Below are 17,965 nucleotides of genomic sequence, written 5' to 3'. Positions count from 1 at the left end.
TAGATTTGAAGTGTGGTTGTCAGAAATTTTCTTTTTTAACTTCTCTGTATCTCAATTATCACCACTGTATTATGAGATATGGTGTTCAAAGCCTATTTCAGATTAAAATTCATGATCCTAATTTTATGAAACATTTGAGCTAGAATAAATCTTAGAAATAATCTTGATAGAGGAGAAAGCTGTTATTTAGAGAGGCAAAGGGACTTGATACATCAACAAATTTAGTTTGATTGATAAAATTGGGGCATAATGGAAAGAAACTGACTTGAGAGAAAGGATTTGTGTTCAGCTTTCGCCATTGTTGGTCCTCAAACTAAGGCCTGTGGGCCAGATGGGACAGCTGAGGATGTTTATCCCCCTCACCCAGGGCCATGAAGTTTCTTTATTTAAAGACCCACAAAACAAAGTTTTTGTTTTTACTATAGTCTGGGCCTCCAACAGTCTGAGGGACAGTGAACTGGCCCCCTATTTAAAAAGTTTGAGGACCCCTATTTAAATTGACCTTTCTAACCCTTAGTTTCCTCATTTGTAAAATGAGGGGATTGAAACACATGATTTTTAAATGTTCCAAAGTCTGTGATCTGTGATCAAACTGGAGCAGATTAAACCATTACACATGGCATCTCTTCTCCAGAAAGCATCAATTTCTATATCCTGAGACTGCTGTGATTGAACTAGTTGACCCCTGAGGTCTCTTCCTTCTAATACCCTTGAGATTGTGAACATTCTCAATGTGTTCTCATCTTATCTACTAATAAACTGAATTCCCAAAGCCAACATTCTCCATCTACTGCTTGGATTCCTTCCTTAATTATTGATACAAAGAATTCCTCATTATTTCAACCATTTTTGCCACTAGATGGAAGCAAAACATAAGCTATTCTCTTGATTTCGAGCTGGACTCTCAAAGGCCAAAGAGATTTTTGGGACTCATTTTGTCTCATTTTTTTACTTTGCTGCCAACTTCCCAACTGCTGATAGCCTAGGGAAAGAAAGAGTGGTGCTCAAAATTCCTCATATAAATAGAAATTTTATGGCAGCTGGTGCATGGATCGGTCAAATAATATCAATCTGACTGTGATGAATCAAAGGTTTGCCAGGCAATATGAAGGAAAAAAAAACAAACCACAAACCAAACCACCAAAATTCAAAACATTTTGATGTATTTACTGAGAAGGAAACTAAGTCTCACAGAGGTTAAAGTGCCTTGTCTAGAGTCACACAGATAGGAAATAGATTCAAACCCTAATCTTTTGATTATGTATCAGAAAGTATATTGGGATTTGTAGGATTATAGATGAGTCCTCAAAAGTCATTTGAGTCAATCCTACTTTCCTATTTCACAAGAAGGAAAATGAGATTGAGTAAGAGAATGAGTGCATCACTTCTCAACTCAGCTCCTTACTATTTATAGGGATTTGAGTAAGTTATAGAATCTCTTGGGCTTTCTTTTCCAATTAAAAATAAGAAAACTATTTTAACTAATTTCTAAAGTCCCTTGATTCCTAAACACTCAAATCCAAGGCTTTTGCCACATTCTATTGCTTGCTGTCTCCCTTTACAAACTCAATGAAGGGAAATAAAATAATTCAGGTAAAAAACCTCCATCATTTTCATGATGCAAAAAAAAAGAGACTTTAAAAAGCTAGTGAGAAATAGTTCTTTGGGGTAGATGCTTTAGCAATAGTAGCTTTTATGGAGCATTCTAAGATTTTTAAAGCACTTTATATATGTTATCTTATTTGATGTAGATGCTATCGTTATTCCCATTTTAGGAATAAGGAAACGAAGGTTTAGCAAGATTAAGTGATTTGTCTAGAGTTACATAGGTAGTGTGAGGTGGTATTTGAAAGCAAGTCTTCCTTAAATGAACTAATGCTAAGTGAAGTGAGTAGAACCAAGAAAACTTTGTACACGGCAACGACAAGATTATATAATGATCATTTCTGATGGCCGTGGCTCTTTTCAACAGCAAGATGATTCAGGCCAGTTCCAATGGACTTGTGATGGAGAAAGCCACCTGTACCTAGAGAAAGGACTGAGTACAGATCACAACATAATATTTTCACTTTATTTCTTGTTGTTTGCTTGTGATTTCTTTTTCTTTTTGCTTTCTTTCCTTTTTGATCTGATTTTTCTTGGGCAGCACAATAATTATAAAAATATGTATAGAAGAATTGGACATGTTTTAACATAAATTGGATTACTTGCTGTCTAGGAGAGCAAAGAAGGGGGAAATTTGGAACACAGAATTTTGCAAGGGTGAATCTTGAGAACTAGCTATGCATATATATTGAAAATAAAAAGCTTTAAAAGAAAAAAAAGAAAAAGAAATATTAGTCACTCAAAAAACCAAAAACAAAATAAAAAAAGCAAGTCTTCTATTTATTATACCATAATGTCACTGCATGTAAATATTAGTGTGTCTTTCCTACAAATGCTAGTAAGCTTCCATAAAGCATCAGAATGAAATAACTGGGGGCTGATATTTTCTTATCATAGCTCTTTTTAGAGTGATATGGATTTTTTAAAATAAGTTTTATCTATTATATTTTTATTCCTTTTATTATACATTTAATGGAAAAGTTTCTTAGAAGCTTATTTTAACATTGATAATTTTGGCTGTTGCTGGGGGAAAAGAACCCTAAAATTTTCAAATCTACACAGTAAGATCTTAAATAAAGATTGATCTCTCAAGCTCAGAGCACTGACAGAAGCTAATTTCCACATATTAGGCAAGACTATAAATATATGTGATCTCCAAATCTCCATTGTGATCCTCTTTCCTTTTCTACTTCTGCTCTAAACCATGATCCTAGTTATAGGCAGAGACCTGGTAAGAGCTGAAAATATCATTAGGGAAGTAATAAGGAAGGCATCATTGTGTTACTAATTAAGGAAAAAAGTTCAAGTTCAAGATGGAAAAGGTTGGTTTTTGAAGAAGTAAATATAAGATGTCTCTGTGAACATTTAAAGAAAGTCCATAAACTCATAGATTTGAAGGAAGGGAACTCAGAGATCACCTAGACTAAATTTTCATTTTCCAGAGGGGAAAACTGAGGCTCAGGGAGATTAAATGGGTTATCATAGAATCATTTGATTAAGTAGAGCAAGAATGGACCTTAGAGGTCACTGGACCCAATCCCCCTGCTGATGAAAATGGAAGCATTAACCTGCCCCTGTTTCTGACCTTTCTGGATTTTCCCTTCCTCAGACAGCCTTGTTCACTTCCCCTATCCTGAAGCTTCCCAACATACTGCCAGAAGCTGACCACTATATTGGTGCTAGTTAGTATGGTCACTCATTTGACTATACTACAGCTCAGAACTCTTGAGCTCAGCTGATCCTTCTATTTCAGCCTTTCCCAGGGGCAGGAGCAACAGGCAGGTGTCAATACGCTTGGCCACACAGGTCTAGACTGACCAGTCCTAGACCTTAGCTCATGATTTTGCTTGATGAGGAAACAGGGTTTAAAAACAAAGGTACGCTGAGGTCACTTTCTTTTTTCTCTCTTCCACTCTGTCTGTCTCTCCCTCTTTCTAGTGGATAATGAAGCCAGAAGCTTGTTCCTTCTGTTTCCTGGCAAGTAGGAGAGCTGTCTTCTTGACACCATTCTCATTCTGTTTTTGCCCCATAGGATCATCAGTCTAGAGTTACAAAGGACTATGGAGATCATTTATTCCAAATCTTATCCCTCTCTGAATCCCCAATGCTTAGAATAGTGCCTGAAATACTTTAAAACTCCATTTCACAGATCAGGAAATTAAGGCCTTAGAAATTCATTGCAAAACACACAGGAAGTCATCACTAAAGGTGAGATTTGACCTCAACTTTTATGGCTCATATTATACTAGACATAGGTAAGAAATTGTGTTCAGAGCTCACTTGACTGACAGAAATTCTGGCAACCAGTTGCTCTCTGACAGCCATAGTTTATAATAATCAACTTTTACTGAAATGATATGTACATTCTGGTCCTTTTACTATGACATGTTCAGTGCCTTGACACTCTTATGAAGCATTCATGACACATATATTTGAGGCTCCTTAATCATCCACAAGCTTCTTGATAATTTTGTTTTTCAAATCTGAGCCTCATTCCCAACATAATTCATCTGTTCTCCATGATGCCCTCAATTATATTAAATATTATGAATATGGAAAGTTATGTTGATCTAATTTATTTCCCTCTTTGTCCTTGTCCTTTGTCCTCATAAACCGTGGTTACGTTCAAGGTGATCTTTTGTTCAGGATGATGTAATATGAAGTGAGTGGATGCTCCAAGGAATGATGTTTCTCCTTGCCTTTGGGTGCTAGATGAAAGCCAACTTCATCAACTCCTTTGCTTGCCTCCCTAAGGAGACCCTATAGAGCCATACTTAAATGTAGTTTGATTTTTCTTTTGTTTAGATTGTGACTTCCTTGAGGAAATTTTAAAATTATTTTTGTTTTATTTTTATTTCTTTTTCTTTTTTCTTTTTTTTTTCTTTCTTTTTTTTTTCCTGAGGCAATTGGGTTTAAGTGACTTGCCCAGGGTCACACAGTTAAGATGTGTTAAGTGTCTGAGGACAGATTTGAACTCAGGTCCTCCTGCTTTCAGGGCTAGTATTCTATCCTCTATGCCACCTAAGTGCCCCAGCAGGGACTATTTCTAAAAAATTTCTTTTAATATTTTTTATCTATTTTATTTCCAGTACTTAGCACATTGCTTTGCAAATCTGTTGTTTAGTCATTCAGTTGGATTCCTTGTGACCCATATGGGGTTTTCTTGGCAAAGATACTAGAGAGATTTGCCATTTTTTTCTCCAGCTCATTTTATAGATGAGGAAACTGAGTTAAACAGTTAAGTGACTTGCTCAGGGTCACACAACTAGTAAGTATCTGAGGTCAGATTTGAACTTGGGAAGATAAGTCTTCCTGATTCCAGAACTGGCATTCCATCTACTGAACCACCTAGCTGAGAAATAATTCACAAAATAAATAAAAAATGATCATTTTAAAAAGCACCAGTACTGGAGATACATAGAAAAGCTTAAGACAGGCCTTGCCTTCAAGGAATTTACAATTTAATGGAGGGAGACAGCATATAAAGAGAGCTGAAAAGTGAGGGAGAGGTTACCCAGCTTGGGACATGATGGCATCCTGCTTCCAGGGTGACAAATGACCCACACTTGATGAGAGCTTCCCAGTTGATTTCACCTTGTAAAATGAATTTCTGGAGATCATGAAGCCCAGGGAGCAGCCAGATGGGAAACAATGAGTAGAATGAATTCTCCAGGCATTTCTTTAAATGATGGAAGGTCAGAGAGACCTCTTTCTCCAGCCAGAGGGAAGGAGGTACTCCATGGGCTGAGAGTACTGAGGATGTGTGAGTTGCTGAGTTGATTTCACCTTGCAGAATGCTGTGTGTCTGGAGATGATCAAGTCTTGGGGAGTAGCCAGGTGCAAAATGAAGTCAGATGTGATGATGTTTCAGGTAATGAGGCTTAGGATCCTGAAATTAAATGTTTAGAGTTGGAAATTATCTTAGCGGTTGTCTACTACAGCCCTCTAATTTTATGGATGAAGAAACAAAAGAACATTGAAATTCAGACACTAAGACTGAACAAATCGAGATCTCTAGCTGAGAGGGATCCTCAAAGTCACCATTCTCCTCATTTTATAGATGTGAAAACTAGGTCTCAGAGAAGTCAAGTGACTTGCCTAAAATAATAATAATAAAAAAAAACAGAACTAATATTTAAAACCATTTCCTCCAATTCCAAATCAACTCTTTACCAGTACACGGCACCCAGCTCTCAAGGGTAGCCTACAAAATATCATTTTTTTGAGGCTACGTTCACATCTGTGTAGCATGTTGTTTTTATTTAGATACAGATTAGAAAAAAGAGAAATATTCATTGTGGTTCCTTCTGATTAAAGGTGCCTATTATTTGAACAGAGTAAAAAAATTCTTTATGGACTTGGCTAATTGTTTTATGTATTTATGTATGTTCATTTTATTATTTATTTTTACATTTCTTTTGTTCTCAATAGTATTTTATTTTTTCTAACACATTTAAAGATAGTTTTTGACATTTAAAAAAATATTTTATGTTCTATATTTTTTCTCCCTTCCTCACTTATCTCCCCCTTCCCAGACTTGGTTAATTGTTGCTATGGAAAATCCCTAATACATTATTTCAAAACAAGCCTAATCAGCTTATTCCCAATCATGTAAACACACTCCTTTTTTTCCCAAGCAATTTTTACATGACTGCGAATATAGGTATATAAATAGTTTTACAAATCATTTACTGATAATAAATCATATTTTGTCAACTCCTCCACATTTAGTTACAAGACCCAATAAGGGTTCAAACCACCGTTTAAGAAGTTTTGCTTTATATTATCCTTTCTTCACATTAGTTTTGAACATCAACTTCTTGTTTCTTATTTAGATGCCAATGTCCCATGTTTCTTTTCATCTTTGGCATGAAGCAAATGACATTCATCATTCTGTTATCTCACTTTATAATCAGTATAACTGTTTAGTCTTTGTTTATCCATTCAAATCTCCGTACAACCCTTTTTCAATTATTGATAGGCAGGTGAATAGAAAGCTTCCCCTCCCCCTCAGAAAAAACCAACAACATTAATTATAGAATTCAAATAATCAAAACCCAAAGTTCTAAGAATCTTTATTTAACCAGAAGATTTTCTTCACCCTCCAATCAATGTATTCTGTTCTGGAATAGCATCCAGAAGAGGGTGAAGAAGATGGTGAAACTTTTCCCCTTACTTTTCCTCTCTCTTCAGCTACTAGTTTCTGGAGCTTCTGCATGCTTAAGACCTCAGACACGTAGGATTTTTGTTTGCTGGTGAGCAGACAATATCTTTTATCTTCTCAGCTTCCTGATGAACCAAAGGGTCAGCTTCCAAAATCCAAGAATTTATGAACCAAATGAGGTGATTTGTGTAAGGTACTTCTCCAGTGCAAATTTCAGCTATTGTTAATGTCATTACTTTCATAATCATTTCTTATTATCACAGAATCTCAAAATTGAAAGACACTTCAGTGGCTCTCTTCTCTAACTCCTTGGGGGCCAAGAATTCTCTCAACATGAGATTTTTGGAGAAATATTTAGTTACTTGTATAAATAGATACAGAGGAAAGTGAGAAGATATACAAATGTTCTATACTGTGTTTCCCCGATAATAAGACACTGTCTTATTATTTTTTGGACAGAAAAAACACCAGAGGGCTTATTTTCAGGGGAGGGCTTATTTTAATGCTCTCAATGGCACCAGCAAGCAAATCACTGGGGAAGAACAGGATGACACGCTCACTGCTGCAGCTCTGATTGGATGCAGCTCGGAGCACGGTGTACATTTCACGGGGTGGGAGGGGAACGGTGCATACAGAGGGTACCGTAATGTAGCATGTAGCGCAGGGGATCACCTTCACTACAGTAGCAATCTCAATAGGGCTTATTTTCGGGGGAGGGCTTATTTTAGAGGAATCTTTCACAGTAAGGGGAGGGCTTATTTTTGGGATAGGTCTTATTATCGGGGAAACATGGTATGGTTCATAAATTCTTGTACTGTAGAAGCTGACCCTTTGGTTTCTCAGGAAGTTAATATGATAGGGGACGCTGTCTATTCACCAGGACAGCAAAAAAAGAAAATCCTATGTGTCTGAGATCTTAAGCATGTAGAAGCTCTACAAGCCAGAAGGACAAGGTAGAAAGTTCCAAGTATAGTTAATGCAATAATACTGTCCATCAGATGAACTCCTTTACTAACTTGTCCTAGTAAATAATAACTAACATTTATAATGTACTTTAAGGTTTGTGCGATAATTTATATGCCTCATTAAATTTGATTCTCACAATAACCCTGTGAGGTAATTCTAAAGTCATTTTTTTTTTTTAGCTTCTCATTTTTAAAATTTATTTTAAATTTTCTCTATAATAGCTTTTTTATTTTCAAAACACATGCAAAGACAGTTTTCAACATTAATCCTTGCAAAACCTAGTGTCCTAATTTTTTCTCCCTCATCTCTATCTCCTTCCCCTAGAGAGCAAGCAATCCAATATAGGTTAAACATGTGCAATTCTTCTAAACATATTTCCATGCTACATGAGAAAAATCAGATCAAAAAGAAAAAAAAATGAGAAAGAAAAAGCAAGCAAACAAAACCAAAAAGGTGAAAATACTATGTTGTGATCCACATTCAGTACCCACCATCCTCTTTCTGGGTACAGATGGCTCTCTCCATCACAAGTCTATTGGAATTGGCCTGAACTGTCTCGTTATTGGAAAGCCAAGTCCACCAGAGTTGATCATCTCATAGTCTTGTTGTTACCACATACAATGTGCTCATGGTTCTACACAATTTACTTAGCATCAGCTCATCCAAGTCTCTCCAGGCTTTTTTGAAATCAGCCTGCTGATTGTTTCTTATAGAAAAAAAAGTTCTATTACATTCATATACTATAACTCGTTCTAGCTTTCCATTTTAAAGATGAGGAATCTAAGATTGAGAGATTAAGCGATCTCCCTGATTTCATAGCTAGTAATGAATGAATAAAAAAATTAAATTCTTACTATATGCCAGGCACAGTGCTGGAAGATGGCAATAAAAATGTAAAAAATGAGAAAATCCCTTCTTGTCCTAAAAAAGACTAGAAAGAAAGTGATAGCCAGTCATGGATACTTTGGTCAAAAAAATCATAGGGATGGAGTGGAACCACAGGCAATTAATGGACACATTTTTTACAGAAATGGTAGTATTTATTTGATTATTCGCTTTTTTTTCTAGAACTAAATATGAAGATGGGATCAGGGAGAAGAAATGTATGTGTACATCCTCTTGGCATGAAGGTGCCAACAGTGTGGTGGGTCTACGTGGGTTAAAAATTAAAACTGTCACTAACCACCAAGCAGAAGTCCAGGACCTCAAGGCAGGAACCTTGTCTGTCTGTCTGTCTGTCTGTCTCTCCTTCTCTCTCTCTATCTCTCTGTCTCTGTCTGTCTGTCTGTCTCTCAAACACACACACACAAACACACAAAAACACACACACACACACAATTGTCTCAGGCAAGATTTCCTTTTTCTAGAATTCAAGTCGTGTGCTTTGTCTGCTATACCTCAATAGGAGGGAGGAGCAAAAGATTTGCTGGTACCCAGAGAACTGGGAGAATAGGAAAGGCCTTGATGGAGAATGAAATCAGCAATCTGGACAGTCATCCACTTCTGCCTATGGACTTCCCTGGCTTCCTTTAAGACCCAACTTAAATTTCATCTTTTAAAGGAAGCCTTCCCTAACTCCTCTTAATTCTAGGGCCTTCCCCCTGTTAATTATTTTCTATTTATCCTCTATCCATAGCTTGTTTGTAGATATTTGTTTGTATGTTATCTCTCTTATGAGATTGTAAGTTCTTTGAAGGCAGGGATTATTATTTTTTGCCTCTTTTTGAATTCCCAGCATTTAGCATAGTGCCAGGCACATAGTAGGTACTTAATAAATATTTATTGATTGAAAAGGGAATTCTACTTAAAGAGATCAAGAAAAATACGTTATCCTTATTTTTTCTTGAAAATACATAACAAGAAAAATCTACCATTTTTTCATATTTGGTAAGATGACAAAGCAGGAAGACATCCTCTGCCGGTGAATATGATAGGAAAGAATTAAAATCTTACGTGGTTTGTATTTGAATAACTGGCCCATCCATTTTTTTTTTCACAGGGGAATATTATAATAATTGCCGTGGAAAGCATTTAAGCACCAATGAAAATTCAGATATTGTACAAAGGTTGATCAGATAAATACCAGGGGCATTACTAAGTCATGTGGATGTGGCAATCAAAAGAAAAACACCATGGAGATAAATTACAAGGACAAATCCAGAGTTTTTCCTTAGGGTATCCTATTATTGATACCACATGTGTCTCATTCTATAAGTTAATAGCCTAATGAGTCCCTCCCTTGGTGACAACATACCTTAGTTACAAGTATAGCACATCATGGTTTTCTTTAAAATATTATTTGCAAGTGACAGTTTATTTTTTGGCAATCTATTGGCTTGTATCATAAATGCTAAGATTGTTCTCCTCCTTAATGCATTTTTAATCTTCAAAATGCTTTTTTTTGTTATTATTTGGTCATTTCAATCATGTTTGACTCTTCATGACCCCATTTGGGGTTTTCTTGGCAAAGATATTGGAGTGGTTTGCCATTTCCTTCTCCAGATTATTTTAAAAATGAGGAAATAGGCAAGAGTTAAATGACTTGCCTAGGGTCACATAGTGAGTGAGTGTCTGTGCTGGATTTAAACTTAGGAAAATAAGTATATCTGATGAAAAGCCCAGCATTCTATCCGCTGCACCACCTAGCCATCCCTTTGAATTAAGTTCTTTCCCTTCCACCAAGGCATATCTTCCATGGGCACTAAACAAACTTATTTCCATCTGTTTTAAAATGTAGATTAATTTTTGTCCCACTGCCTATTAAAATAGATAATGCTCACTTCTGCTTAGGTAGGCCATATCTTGGAGACAGGATCCTCCCTAGATTTGAGGCATGCTGCATTTTATTTTTTTAATTTTTTCATAGTGATTTATTTAGTAACTTTAAACTTAAAATATAGCTTTAAATAAAATTTGCATTTGTTTGTATTAAAAAAAAGAAAGGCAAAAACTAAAAAAGATGAAGGCAAAGAAAGGCAAAACAACATCACTAAGTGGTTTTCAACCATAATATTCTCTGTCATTTTTCTGGCCTCCTCATATTCTGACTCAGTAGCCATGTGTAGCAATTTGCCAGTTTTACCATCATTAGCTGAAAAGCAACATTGAGGCCATGTTTGGTCAAAAGGGACATTGACCAGTCATATAGCAAGACAGAAGTATAAGAGTGTTGGACACATTAGTATCAGTGAAATATTAAAAATCCATCCAACATGGCAGTTAGGCCTTCTGTGGGTAACTTATTACAATATATAGAAAATAGTCAAGAAACTTCAATGGTTCACCATTTATCTCAAGATAAAAGGTAAATATCTTATTCATCTATTATCTCTCTCTAGGTCCAATTTCCAATCTACCATTCCCATCTTATTTCCCATGAGTCTCCCTTTTGTATAATGTATTCCTACCAAAATGGACTAGTTACCAAGTCCTTCTGTTTTTTTCATCACAAGTATTTGTCAAGCAATGATAGATTAATAAAAGAAAAACTGTTCTATATCTTTTGTCTGTGTGCACTCATATAACTTTCCTCTTTCCCATAGCTGGGGTATTCTAACCCTTTCCATCTCCTCCCTGCCTCTCAGAATTTTTTATCTTCTCAAAACTCACTTTATAACTCAGCTCCTCACAGAGGGACCAGTAATTCCCCCTTTCCTAAATGATCTTTTATTTACTAATATGCTTAATCAATAGCCATCAAATTGTTCCAATAGAATGTGAGCTTCCCCAAAATGCTAGGGATTATTTAAAATTTAATTTTACATTTTCAGGAGGCTACTTAGCACCGTGCTAGGCTCAGGGTAGGTACTTAATAAATGTTTATGGATTATTATGTGTGCCCATGCTGTTTCCAAGAGAATGTAAACTCTCTGAGGTCAGAGATTGGTTCATTTTTAACTTTGTATCCTCATCACTTAGCATAGAGCCAGCTAAGTAAATACATAATAAATGTGAATACATTGTAAGTATTTTATAAATGCTTGTTGATTTTCCATGGATTGCTATTTGTATACTTAATATATCCATCAGAATGTAAACTTCCTGAGGTCAGAGATTGGTTCATTTTAAACTTTGTATCCTCATTACTTAACATAGAGCCAGGCAAATACATTGTAAGTACTTAATAAAGGTAAGTACTTTTAAAATGCTTGTCGATTTTCTATGGATTGCTATTTGTATACTTAGCATTTCCAGCAGAAGATAACCTTCCTGAGGTTAGACTGATTAATTTGTAACTTGTATCCTCATCACCTAACACAATGAACAGCTCATAGTGAACACAATAAATTCTTATTGATTTATCAATGGATTTTTATGTTACAAGTTTTTTTTTTTTTCTCTTTGCAATAGAATGTAAGGGGCTCATTACCTAGCACATTGCTAAGCTCATAATTAGTTCTTAATAAGTTCTTATTGATTTATTAGTTCTTAATAAGATCTTGTTGATTTCTTAATGGGTTGTTATGTGTGTGTATGTTGTTTCCAATATCCCCCAAAAGAGTGAGAGTAATTTTTGTTTTTGTAAACCCAGGGCTAATCGTCATGGCTGCCTCAGGATAGTTAATAAATAAAAGCTTGCTGAACTCCACTGCACTGAATTGTACCCAAGAATCTCAGAGGCAGGAGGGATCTCAGAGATACCTTGCTTGCTATATCCTGGGCAACTTGTACCTGAAGAGTTCCAATGAGGGGAAACTACTGACCTCTCATCATGGCCTCTAGTCCTCTGCACTTCCCCTCTGTACTTTCTGAGGCTATCATGTCTATTCTGACTTCACTTTCCTTCCTTCCAAGTTAACTATTGTTAACTAATTGAATTCCATAATTATTCCACAATGCCCTTTTGAACCACCCCACCCCCTCCTCTGTCCCACCACTGTTCATGCCTTACCAAACCCTAGGCACAGATTATTTCCATCGTTGGCCCCCTCAAATCTTAATCACCTGGAAGTGCTAAAGAAAGTCACAACATCATGTTAACTGTGTCCACTGGAAATTGATGTTATCCATTTTCAGCTGGGCTCTTCTACTGTTCTAGAATACACTCTATTCAACTTGCCACAAGGAGAGATGTTTGAAGTCTTCTCTTTTCTATTCAAGCCTTTCACACCCAAGTCTCTTCCCATGAACTGAGAATCTTACATTAAGTTACTGAAAAAAATTAAGCCATCCACTAGGAAATTTTTCTCCCATTCTCTTCATCTCAAAATGCTTTGAAATTATCCTCCACTTTTTGTTTTTTTCTCTAGTCTATGAAAGTAAAATATCTTTTAAATGGTCAAAGGATATGACAGATGATTTCAGATGATGAAATTAAAGCCACCTATAGTTATATGAAAAAATGCTCTAGATTATTATTCATTAAAGAAATGCAAATTAAAACAATTCTGAGGTATCACCTCACATCTCTCAAATTGGCTAAGATGACAGAAAAAGATAATGATAGGTGTTGCAAGGGATGTGGGGAAAATGGGACACTAATGCATTGCTGGTGGAGTTGTGAAATGATCCAACCATTCTGGAGAGCAATTTGGCACTATGCCCAAAAGGCTGGCAAACGGTGCATGCCCTTTGATCCACCAGGATCCCAAGGAATATATCCCAAGGAAATTTTAAAGGGGGGGGGGAATAGGACCCACATGTGCAAAAATGTTTGTAACTTCTTTTTGTGGTGGCAAAGAATTAGAAAATGAGTAGATGCCCATCAATTGGGGAATGGCAGAATAAGTTATGGTATATGAAAATAATGGAACATTATTGTTCTAGTAAAATGATGAACAAGCTGCTTTTAGAAAGACCTGGCCAGATTTACATGAGATGATGCTGAGCCAAAAAAAGCAGAACCAGAAATACATTGTACACAATAACAGTAAGACTGTGTGGTGATCAGCTGTATGACATGGTTCTTCTTAGTGGTTCAGTGATCTAAGGCAATCCCAATAAATTTTGGATAGAAAACACCATCTTCATCCAGAGAGAGAATTATGGATACTTATTGTAAATCAACATGTGCTATATTCACTTAATTTTTTTTTCTTTGTTTTTTTTCTCTTGTGGTTTTTCTCTTTTGTTCTGGTTTTTCTCTCCCAACATGATTCATAAAGAAATATAAATATATGTATATACATACATATATATATATATATACATTTAAAATGAATGTACATGTATAACCAGAAAAATTAAACAATATATAAAAATAAAGTATCTTTTTTCCCCTTACCAATGTCAGCCCCCTTTTATATGCCTCTTCTATCTTTTCTATCACATTGCCCTATCCAATCATCCCCCTCTTTCCATCTCTAATCTTCATTATCTCACTAATTCCTTTCCCATTGCCTTTAAAGATTTCCAAATCTCCTCCATCCTGGGAAAAAAATGTATTAGATCCTGTGGATAGAATCCTTGATCTAGGATCAAGAGGACCTGAATTCAAATTCAGCCTTAGATATATCCTACTTGAATGTGGGCTGGGGTAAGTCACTCAACCTGAAAATGGATCCATTGAAGAAGGAAATGGCAAACTGTAGTGTTCTTTTTCTTCTTTAAAATATATAATGTAAGATGGTTCTCACTGTTCCAATATCTTTGCCAACAAAAACCCAAATGGGGTCACAAAGGGTTGATCACTATTAAACAATAACAAGAATATATGTAAGAGAGGTTCTTGTAATAGACCAAGGTAGATAGGAATCAGAATCTAATAGGTTGTAAAGGTCAAGATAAGGAGCTTGCATTTTATTCTAGGGGCAATAGGGAGCCAGTGAAGATTTTTGATTACATGATGTGGAGTGATGTGGAGTGATGTGGAGAGATCCATGTTTTAGTAATATCAGTTTGATATCTGCAAGGAAGATGTTTCCCAAGGTTGAGAAATCTAAATGCTATTATCAGATACCATCCTTGTAGCCAGCTGTTTATTTCATGAATATGCTTTCTGAAATTCTAATCTTAAAAAAATCTTATTTTTATTAAACTCTTTTGTGTTTATATAATCTTAATTTCCAAATATATCCCCCTTCCTCTACCCCAGTGAATCATTTTGGTCAATGGAATGACATGGTCAGAATTTTCTGTTGGTAATTATTTTGGCAGCTGGGTGGAGGACAGATTAGAGAGGACAAAGACTGGGGATCATAAATCTAAAGTTAGAAGGGACTTCAGGACCAGTCCAATAGATAAGGAAACTGAAGACAAGACATTTACAGTGATTCATCCAAGGTCATCTAGCTAGTAAGTAACAAAGGAAGCTGGGAATCTGATTAAAGGCTTTTATAGTTATTTAGATAAGAGGTGATCAAGGAATTAAAACAAGAACTTCAAATCATAGAAATGCTAAACTTATTGATGTTGCTTTCTAGCCTCAGTGTTAAAGAGTAAATGGACTATTCTTAATGCTAAATTAAAGTTATTTTGAGACAGGTGGTTGGTGCACTGGGTAGTTGCTGAACCCAGAATCAGGAAGACTCATCTTCCTGAGTTTAAACCCAGCCACAGACACTAGTTGTGTGACACTGAGCAAATCACTTAACTCTGCCTCAGTTTCCTCACCTGTAAAATGGGTTCTACAATAATCCCAAATGGGATCACAGAGTTGGACACAACTAAAAAAAATGATTAAACAATTATAAAACTATTCTGCCCAAGTGTCTCTGTGTATTAATATACATGTAAAACACGTTTTTGCATTTGACGGTATGGCCGTGTGTCGGGGTTTCAAAGACAAAAATCAAACAATGAGAAGTTTAGACTGTAAGGGGAGGATACAAAATGTCCATATAAAAGGAAAAATACACAATATAGACACAGTTATACAAAATAATGTCAAGATGCAGACAACACTACATCTTAATTTTTGCATTTATAAAATGAGAATGTTGGAATAGAGCTCATTCTAGCTCTGTGAAGATCTGTAAAATGAGGAAAGTTTCATGAGATAGCCTCTGAGGCCCTTTCCATGTCTAAATTTATGAACTGAAGTTACTTCCTCTATCTAAATCTATGAACTTAAGTTATTTCCTCTGTGTAAATCTGTAAATTTATTTCCTAAATCTGTGAACTTAAGTTATTTCCTCTGTCTAAATCTATAAACTTAAGTTATTTCTTTGATGTAAATCTGTGAACTTAAATTTCTTCCTCTGTCTAAATCTGTAAGCTTAAATTATTTCCTTGGTCTAAATCTATGAATTTAAGTTATTTCCTCTGTCTAAATCTGTGGATTTAAATTATTTCTTCTAAGTGTGTGAACTTGATGTTTCCTCTGTTTAAATTTGTAAACTAATTTCCTTGGTTTAAATCTGTGAACTTATTTCCTCTGTCTAAATCTGTAAACTTAAGTTATTTCCTTGGTCTAAATCTGTGAACTTACTTCCTCTATCTGGGTCTCAGTTTTCTCATCTTAAAACAATGGTATTGGAGTAGATGGACTTTGCCTGTGGTCCTTCCCAGCTTTATTTCTCTGATCCTTTGATAGCTTCAAGCAAATCAATTCCCATCTCTGACCCTCAGTTTCTTCACATGTAAAATGAGAGGATTCAACTACATGATTTCTGAGGTCCCTTCCAAGTCTAAATTATGATCTTGCCAGCTCTTAGGGACTGTTTTCTCATCTGTAAACTGAGTGAGTTAGACTATATGGTCTTCAAGATCCCTCTTAGCTCTAAATCTATAATTCACCTTTCCCCCCCACAATCTAATTCAGAACCTTCCACCATGAATGGGACACACTTAGTGGAATCTTATCTTCTTATGGGAAGCTACTGGACAATGTTGTGTCTCACCCCCTCCTGAAACAGTTCCTTTTGACTTGTTGGGAGATGTGGGAAAATGTTGTGACAAATGTATCTGCTTATGATGGTAGGGGTTGGACGCCTGCTTTGTCTGTAGCCTGGGCTGGTCCTGTTCCCTCCTCCCTTTCCAGGCTAGCATTTTCCTGACAGTTCAGATTTTTCCATTGACATACTTCATAATGAGAGCTCTGATGGGAAAACATTGGCAAGATGATGGGCTCACAATGGCCATGCGAGCTACTCCTCGAACATCCCTTCATTCCAAGACCTTCCCCACCCCCAAAGAATCATCTGCTACCCTGAGATCCAGGGGAAGGCATCTGGATAAAGATGCTATTTTCTAACCATCATCCACAGGCTTATGAGCAGAATTGTTTTAGAAAATACCTGGTTTTAATGTCTTGGGCCTCATTTCCTGCAACTGCCTGGAAACAGATCCTTGGGATTCTGAAAGCAGACACACATTGAGTTCTTGCCCCGTGCCAATGTGAAGGCAGCAGAGAGGAGCTGCCCCTGCCCCTGCTCTCGCCCCCGCTCCCTAGGCCTCCAAAAGGAGAGCTGGGGCTCAGCACATGGGCTTTCCCACTCAGCACAAATGCTGGCTGCTGAGCGAGTTAACCTCTGCAAAGGCTCGGTCAGCTCCTGCTGGGAGGCAGTGGCAGGCCAGGGAAAGTGAAAGGATGGCAGACCTGCCCCCCGACATTGGCCGCCTGCCCACCCTCTGCCTCCTTCATACAATACCACATGCTCTCCCATCAAACTCTTCATAAGTCAACTGGGTTCCATGTGCTGCTGACAGGTTGGATTCCAACGACATGCCTCCGGGAAAACTCCCCGAACATCTTCTGTCAAGTTTCTTCTTAGCATTCTCTTTTCTTTTCTTTGTTTTCTTTTCCTCTTCCCTTGCTTTTATCTCCTGTTTATTCTCCCTCTACCCTTCTTGTCTTCTTTTCTTCCTCTGTGGAGGCAGCAGAAGACACAGACATAGGTGGAAACTCTGGAGTCAGAGACCTAGGTCAAAGAGACCCAAAGAATATGGGTCAAAGGCCACTTATTACCTGTGTGCCTCCCTCCCTTCTTCCCTCTTTCCCTTCTTTCTTTCCTTCCTCCTCCTCTTCTTCCTCCTCCTCCTCCTCTTTGTCTTCCTCCTCTTTCTCCTCTTTTTTCTTCTCTTCTCTCTCTTTCTCTTCTTCTTCCCCTTCTTTAGAAATACAGAATAGTTTCTATCCTCAAGAAACTGAATTTAAGAATGGGACCTCAGTAGTTAACTAGCCTAACTTATACACAAAGAGGATTCATATCATGTTATATCCTTGACAAGTAGTCATTCAGCCTTTACTTGATGATCTCCAAGGACAAAACAACCATCATCTCTTCAGGCAGCCTATTCTACTTTAGGGAACCTCCAATTGTCATCATTTTTTTTTCCTGACACCCAGCC

The 17,965-nt window shown here is 36.7% G+C and overlaps 1 protein-coding gene across 1 annotated transcript in view; it reads right to left on the bottom strand.

Moving 5' to 3' along the window:
• STAB2 (stabilin 2) overlaps nucleotides 1–17,341 on the bottom strand; it is a 202,031-nt gene extending 184,690 nt beyond the window's left edge. The window contains exon 1 of the mRNA XM_051962503.1: nucleotides 17,261–17,341. Within this exon, the coding sequence (XP_051818463.1) occupies nucleotides 17,261–17,341 (81 nt within the window). The remainder of the gene's footprint in view (nucleotides 1–17,260) is intronic.
• Nucleotides 17,342–17,965: the final 624 nt, after the last annotated feature.

The sequence above is a fragment of the Antechinus flavipes genome, chromosome 5 (assembly GCF_016432865.1).
Source record: "Antechinus flavipes isolate AdamAnt ecotype Samford, QLD, Australia chromosome 5, AdamAnt_v2, whole genome shotgun sequence".
In the NCBI taxonomy this organism is placed as follows: domain Eukaryota; kingdom Metazoa; phylum Chordata; class Mammalia; order Dasyuromorphia; family Dasyuridae; genus Antechinus; species Antechinus flavipes.
The sequence above is the reverse complement of the archived record's forward strand: the minus strand, read 5'-3'. Positions and strand labels throughout refer to the sequence as shown.